The sequence below is a fragment of the Amia ocellicauda genome, chromosome 9, assembly GCF_036373705.1.
Source record: "Amia ocellicauda isolate fAmiCal2 chromosome 9, fAmiCal2.hap1, whole genome shotgun sequence".
Classification (NCBI taxonomy): Eukaryota; Metazoa; Chordata; class Actinopteri; order Amiiformes; family Amiidae; genus Amia; species Amia ocellicauda.
Genome location: NC_089858.1, coordinates 33,418,852 through 33,426,087, shown reverse-complemented (window position 1 = coordinate 33,426,087; position 7,236 = coordinate 33,418,852). Strand labels below are relative to the sequence as shown.

Genomic DNA, 7,236 nt, shown 5'->3' with positions numbered 1-7,236 from the left:
CAGGGTGACTTAATTAACAGCTGAGATGCTGTTACTCGGCTGCACTTAATCTCTCACCCAGTGCCTCTATGTCCGAGGATTTTAAAGGGCTGTTCTCTTGCAGGAATGATGCAAGAAAGCTGGTTGACTGGAAGAGCTCAGTTTTGTCTTATTACATTTGCTCATTATCTGAATGACACAAGGAAAAAAACAAATGTTTCTTCCTTCAAGGAATGCCGAAGAATCCTGTTATCTCTGGCAATGTGGCAGGGAAGTTAGTTCCCACCCCCTGCCACTCTTCCTAAACAGAGCTGCCGATTCACCAGATTCTATTCCCAAATGTACTCGTCCCTGATTTCTGTGAGATCCAGGGACAACGAGGCCCACAGGACAGTGAGGCCCCCCGCACAACGAGGACCCCGGGACAGCGAGACCCCCAGGACAGTGAGGCCCCATGGATCAGGGCTGAGAGCAGCACCATTATCTCCCCAAGTGTTTAAAGAAAACCCATTGCAAGTGTTTTTATTCCATGTTTGATTGTTTTATTTAAACTCAATAAAAAATTGACTTTGTTCTGTGTTCTCCCACAGACGCCCCACCCCACACGCACATGGACTCTGTGCAAAGGCCTGTATGTTGGCTTGCTGCTCCCGGGGCCATCGCTACCCAGACTCTTGTAGCCGCGTGTCTTGTTTGTATAACCAAGACATCCACTTTCACAGCAGATCAATAATTCTGATTTACTATCAGCTGGGTCCCCAAGGTGCAGATGACTTCAGTGATCTCATCAGAGCCCATGTTATTGATTATGCTAGTGTGTGCCTTTCCCTTTGACCTTAACCCCAAATCCCCAGGGCCTCAGTGATGCAAAGGTACAGCACAGGAGGACCCTGAGAGCTCTTACTCCCTGTTATGAAAACCCCCTCCTGTCATCCTACTGCACTTTTAATTACAAAGCATCCTAGGAGGCTGAGATCACAGATTAAACACTCTGTCCATTAATAGAAATATACACTCACCTAAAGGATTATTAGGAACACCTGTTCAATTTCTCATTAATGCAATTATCTAACCAACCAATCACATGGCAGTTGCTTCAATGCATTTAGGGGTGTGGTCCTGGTCAAGACAATCTCCTGAACTCCAAACTGAATGTCTGAATGGGAAAGAAAGGTGATTTAAGCAATTTTGAGCGTGGCATGGTTGTTGGTGCCAGACGGGCCGGTCTGAGTATTTCACAATCTGCTCAGTTACTGGGATTTTCACGCACAACCATTTCTAGGGTTTACAAAGAATGGTGTGAAAAGGGAAAAACATCCAGTATGCGGCAGTCCTGTGGGCGAAAATGCCTTGTTGATGCTAGAGGTCAGAGGAGAATGGGCCGACTGATTCAAGCTGATAGAAGAGCAACTTTGACTGAAATAACCACTCGTTACAACCGAGGTATGCAGCAAAGCATTTGTGAAGCCACAACACGTACAACCTTGAGGCGGATGGGCTACAACAGCAGAAGACCCCACCGGGTACCACTCATCTCCACTACAAATAGGAAAAAGAGGCTACAATTTGCACAAGCTCACCAAAATTGGACAGTTGAAGACTGGAAAAATGTTGCCTGGTCTGATGAGTCTCGATTTCTGTTGAGATGTAAACAGAATGAGAACATGGATCCATCATGCCTTGTTACCACTGTGCAGGCTGGTGGTGGTGGTGTAATGGTGTGGGGGATGTTTTCTTGGCACACTTTAGGCCCCTTAGTGCCAATTGGGCATCGTTTAAATGCCACGGCCTACCTGAGCATTGTTTCTGACCATGTCCATCCCTTTATGACCACCATGTACCCATCCTCTGATGGCTACTTCCAGCAGGATAATGCACCATGTCACAAAGGTCGAATCATTTCAAATTGGTTTCTTGAACATGACAATGAGTTCACTGTACTAAACTGGCCCCCACAGTCACCAGATCTCAACCCAATAGAGCATCTTTGGGATGTGGTGGAACGGGAGCTTCGTGTCCTGGATGTGCATCCCACAAATCTCCATCAACTGCAAGATGCTATCCTATCAATATGGGCCAACATTTCTAAAGAATGCTTTCAGCACCTTGTTGAATCAATGCCACGTAGAATTAAGGCAGTTCTGAAGGCGAAAGGGGGTCAAACACAGTATTAGTATGGTGTTCCTAATAATCCTTTAGGTGAGTGTATAATATTGTGAATAAATGAATGTTGGTGAATGAGTGTGCGTGAGTGTGAATGATTGTCCATGTGTGCTTGAGTGCATGTGCGTGACTGAGCATGCGTGAGCGAGTGTGAGTGAGCAATGCGTGCGTGTGTATGAGCGGGTGTGAGAGCGTGTGCGTGACTGAGCATGCGTGAGTGTATATGAGCGGGTTTGAGAGCGATTGTGCGCAAGTGTGCATGAGTGAGCATGCGTGATTGATTGTGCGAGAGTGAGAGTGAGAGTGATTGTGGGTGGCTTTGAAACCACAAAAAAAAAAAAAAAGACTAAAAAGAAATAAGTCCAAACCACGTCAAAGTTAGCATGGATTCAGTCTTTATTCATAGCCTTCTGCATAGACCCACAGCGTTCGGTTTTACATTATTCAAGGAGTTTCACATTTATGTTCATGTTTCTTATTAGTATTTCTAATTTATTTTAATTGGTCTTTATGAAGACAAGTTGTTTAATTAGGCGCAGCTGGGCGACAGTACAGCGCAGCGCAGTGCGTCTGTTCTCTGTTCACATTAGTTCTGCAGACACGTAGCTCATATCCTGTTGCACGCACACACACACGCACACATACTGACACACACATACTTGCACATAATCATGCGTAATCTCTATTCTCGTTTGTATTTTTTTCTACTTCTTTTATGTGTACTGAGCAGTTCAGGGATCTTTGCAAGCAGTCGGGTCACTATTATTGGATCATGTGATTGAACAGAATAATTGTGATTATTATGACTATTATTATTCTGCATAGAGCACCATCTAGTTAGTAGCACGCATGTTGAGTCGATGTCCGGTCTGTGGTCGGGAGTCAGTCTGTCCGTTCATTCGTTCCGCATTCATTTCTTTTCCTTGGGTTTCTCCTCCTTCTCTGCTCCTTTCTCCTCCTCCTTCTCTTCCTCTCCGCCCTCTTCTTCTTTGGCCTCGTCTTCTCCTCCTTCATCTTGACCCTCTTCCTCTGCTTCTGCCTTCTCTCCCTCGTCCTCAGCCTCTCCTTCCTCTGCCTCTTCCTTTTCCTTTTCCTCCTCTGCCTCTTCCTCAGCCTCCTCCTGCTTGGCGTCTCCCTCCTCGTCTTTGTCGCCACCTAGGGGACGAAAATATAAAGCGGGGAAGAAAGTCCATCGAGACAAGAATGTCAAGTGGTGTAGTGCAAGCGTGGTGTCGTTTAAATGTGCAATACGAAACTCAGGTAAAACCTTAGAGGATGTGGAAACCTCACTTGCGCCTACCTTCCTCACCCTCTCCGGCCTCTTCCTCCTCCTTCTGCTCCTCCTCCTCTTCCTCCTCCTTCTGCTCCTCCTCCTCCTCCTCTTCCTCAGCAGGCGGGGCTGCCTCGGCCTGCTCGGATTGGCTGGCGCGGATGACCTCTTCGACCTCGGGGGCGTGGCTGGAGGAGTAGCTGGAGGTGAACAGTCTGCTGCCCATCATGTAGGGGGAGCCGAGGCTGCCCATGGAGCTGCTCTGCAGGGAGAACAGCGAGCGGCCGTACAGGCCTGGTGGGGGGGCACTCTGGGAGAACGCACTCTGTGAGTAAGCGCTCTGTGAGAACGCGCTCACCCCACCTCCCACGCTGAACCGCGTCTCCTCGCCTTCCAGCAGCTTCCTGTGACACAGGGAGAGAGAGACAGAGAGACAGTGAGACAAGACAAGAGGTTAGTGGGATTCTGGGAACAGTTTGTAAAAGTTCCTGTCACTGCCTGTAGCCTGATGAGTGACTGAACCAGGAGGAGGAGGATTGGGAAAGACAGGAGAAGAAGAAACTGAAGGCGGCAATTACCTATAAGCAGCGATTTCAATGTCCAGGGCCATCTTGACGTTCAGCAGGTCCTGATACTCCTTCAGGTAGCGCGCCATCTCGTTCTTGGTGGCCCTCAGCTCATTCTCCAGCTGGCTGATGGTCTCCTGTGAGGGAGAGAGAAGGAGGAGGAAGAAGAGATACCTATGAGTTCCCCTCTCTCATTGGAAACCCTGTGCAGAGCTCTCAGGCTGCTGCTCTCTGTGTCCTGCAGGTGGTACTGTCTTGAATTGTCCAGTCCAGAAACATGAATGCAATAAGAATAATGATGATGATAATAACGCACATAACAGCACAACAGCAAAGTCAATCTGGGGAAGCAATGCCTTGCCTTTTTCAAATTATAATTCTGTAGACTGATCGTCACTGACAGGGAGGGGGCATCTCGTTCGGTTATCAGTCTGATAGAGAGAGAAGGAGGGAGAGGGAGAGAAAGTGTGTGAGAGAGGTGAGTGACAGTGAGAGTTAGAGAGAGAGTGTAAGGGAGTGTTTGATAGAGAGAGGGAAAAGGTGGGGGGGGACAGGTGAAACTGGAGCTAGACTCTCCCTCTTCTGTGTGATGTGGGGGCCAGATCAGCTTCACTGCCACTACGAGGCCTGGGAGCAGTGCCAGCAGACACCACAGACCCTGGACTGCTTTTTTAGAAACTTCAGACTGTTATTTGTGCCAGTCCCCAGTGTGGCACTCTGCCTCGCACCAACCCCCAGGCACAGGGCAGCATTCAGCACCGTGAGATGCTGGTGGCACTTTATCAGCACCGGAGAGCGGCGATAAGTAAATAGATAAATAAAATGCTGACAGTCTTGTTCACTGCGAAACACTAACAGTGCTGGGGAAATGCTGAGAGAGCATGTTCTCGCTCTCTCTTTCCCTCTCTCCACCACCCACCCTCTCATTTACCCAGTTCATCTTTCTCCAGCAGCCTGCCTACTGCCAGTGTGCAGTGCAGTGCGTCAAAAACATACAAGAAAAAGTCAGTCAGCAGGAGGAAAGATCTCCAGGGAGCAATAAAGATGTATCGATTGACACCGGCATGACGCAGCAGCTAGTAACCGAATCCCCGCCACGCTCCGCACCCCTGCAGGTCTCTGGTAAATTCGATTAAGCTAAGCCCTGGCAAACACAGCCTCTCTCTGCCAGCCTCTCTCTGGGCTGTGTCAGTGCACGGCTTCCACGCTGCTCAGGGAGACAGGACGTCTGTCTCAAGAGGCTGTCATCCCCAGGAGGCTCGAGGCACCCTTGCTCAGGAGGCAGATTTTGATCTTCCTTCTCCCTCCCTCCCTCCTTTGCTCTCTCCAAAATCTTTCCAAAAATTAGCTACAGAAACCCCCCCCTTCCCCATACTGCCTGCCCTCCCACCCACACTTCTCTCACCCCTCTCTCTATCTCTGAAGGACACACAACACCCCCACCCCCCCTCCTCTCCTCCCTGACCTGCATGGCGACGATTTCCCGGTTCTGTTTGTCCTCCATGTCCTGCAGCTGCTTCTCCATGGCCTCGTTCATGCCCCGGCAGGCCTCGATCTCCAGGGAGCGGGCCTTGAGCTGTCGGCGGTACTCCCCGGCCTCGTCCTTGGCTGTGCGCACGGCATCGGTGTTGCGGGCAGCGGTCTCGGTCAGCACATTGAACTTGCTCTTGAACCAGTCCTCGGCCGCCTGCATGTTGCGGGTCGCCAACTTCTCATACTGCGAGCGGATGTCGCGCAGGGCGGCGGACAGGTCGGGCTTGGCCACCTCCATCTCCACGGACACCTGGGCGTACTGCACCTGCGCCTGCAGCTCGGCGATCTCCTCCTCGTGCACCCGCTTCAGGAAGGCAATCTCGTCCAGCAGCGTCTCGGCCCGCCGCTCCAGTTCGGCCCGGGCCAGCGCCGCCTCGTCCGCTCCCTTGCGTGCGTCCATCAACCGGCCTTCTGCCTCCTCCCGGTTCAGCACCTCCTCCTCATAGCGGCCCTGCAGCCCCCTCAGGGCGTCCTCCAGCCCTTCCCGCTCATTCTGCGCCGCCTGCCTCTCACCCCGGGCTTCTTCCACGGCCGCCCTCAGCTCCCGGATCTCCTGCTCGTAGAGGGCCTTGAGGCGGGAAGGCTCCACGTGCCTCTGCCTCAGCACCATCAACTCGGCCTCCAGCACCTTATTCTGCTGCTCCAGCTCATGCACCCGCTCGATGAAGCTGGCGAAGCGGTCGTTCAGGTCCTGCATCTGGGCCTTCTCCTGGGTCCTCACCACCCGGAATTCGCTGCTCACCTGCGCTGCTTGGCTCAGGTCCAGGTCGGCGGCCTGCAGGAGGCTGGAGGCTGAGGACGCCGAGATGCCATAGCCGCGGTGCAGCTGGTGGTGCTGGGTGGTGTGGTGACGGGAGCTGACCGAGGACATGGTGGACAGCGGCGCTGAGTGGCTGGAGTACACGGAGCGGGCATACCCTCCTGCACCGCCAGCACCGGCACTGCGCAGCCCGGAGACGTGCACCAGCCGGGGGGCTGAGTCCACATAGCGGCGCTTGTAGGAGCTGGAGAAGTAGGGGTCGTAACTCATGGCGAAGGCAGGCGAGGGCCGAGAGGCACCAAGGCGGGCACTCGCAGGGTTCCAACCACAGGAGTGAGACGAGAGGAGGGAGCTGCCACCGACCAGTGCTGCTGCTGCTGCTGCTGCTGCTGCTGCTGCTTCTGTTCAGCCGCTTGGCTCTCAGTCAAGCTCCAGCCCAGCTACCCGCTTTTATAGCGGAGACAGAGCTCTGACGCAGCCACCGTCAGCACCGGCAGCAGCGACTCTCCATCGATCCGCACAGCAGCTCGGCCAGAGCTTAGCTTGCAGGAGAGAGAGGGTGAGGGGGGGAGAGAGTGTGGGAGGGGAAGGGAGGGGAGGGGTGCAGAGGCAGAACTTTGAAAAATCTGAGTGCCCTTTTTTGTCAGGTAGTTCTTCCTAGCGCAGTGATTAAAAACCAGGGGCTTGTGTGTCCCTGTGTGTGTGTCTGCATGCGTGTGTGTGTGCAGTGTGTGAGACTGTGTCAGTGTGTGTGTCACTGTGTGTGCGCGCTCTAAGTGCTGCTTGGGAGTCACTTAGGAAAATTAAAAGCAGACAAAAGAACTGAACTGAGAGGTGAAATTTCAGGCTGGCTTTCAAGACACTCCATCAAATTATGAAGCTCTTGTGTTTGGAGAAATACTGGTAGAAATGCAGCCTAGAATATAGACGACAACTCTGATTACACAAAAATACAAAAACGAGAA

The 7,236-nt window shown here is 52.1% G+C and overlaps 1 protein-coding gene across 1 annotated transcript; it reads right to left on the bottom strand.

Annotated features, from left to right (window-relative positions):
- Positions 1–2,520: 2,520 nt before the first annotated feature.
- neflb (neurofilament light chain b) lies at positions 2,521–6,773 on the bottom strand. Its single transcript, XM_066714195.1, has 4 exons — positions 5,444–6,773; positions 3,991–4,115; positions 3,443–3,816; positions 2,521–3,297 (listed from the first exon to the last, which is right to left on the bottom strand). The coding sequence occupies exons 1-4, from the start codon at positions 6,539–6,541 to the stop codon at positions 3,053–3,055; spliced, it is 1,842 nt and encodes a 613-aa protein (XP_066570292.1). The 5' UTR covers positions 6,542–6,773; the 3' UTR covers positions 2,521–3,052.
- Positions 6,774–7,236: the final 463 nt, after the last annotated feature.

Coding starts and splice junctions, on each gene's coding strand:
- neflb (XM_066714195.1), bottom strand. CDS start 6,541: ATGAGTTACGACCCCTACTTCTCCAGCTCCTACAAGCGCCGCTATGTG. Junction 3,817..3,990: donor ATTGAAATCGCTGCTTATAG/GTAATTGCCGCC, acceptor CCTGTGTCACAG/GAAGCTGCTGGAAGGCGAGG. Junction 3,298..3,442: donor GGCCGGAGAGGGTGAGGAAG/GTAGGCGCAAGT, acceptor TTCGTCCCCTAG/GTGGCGACAAAGACGAGGAG.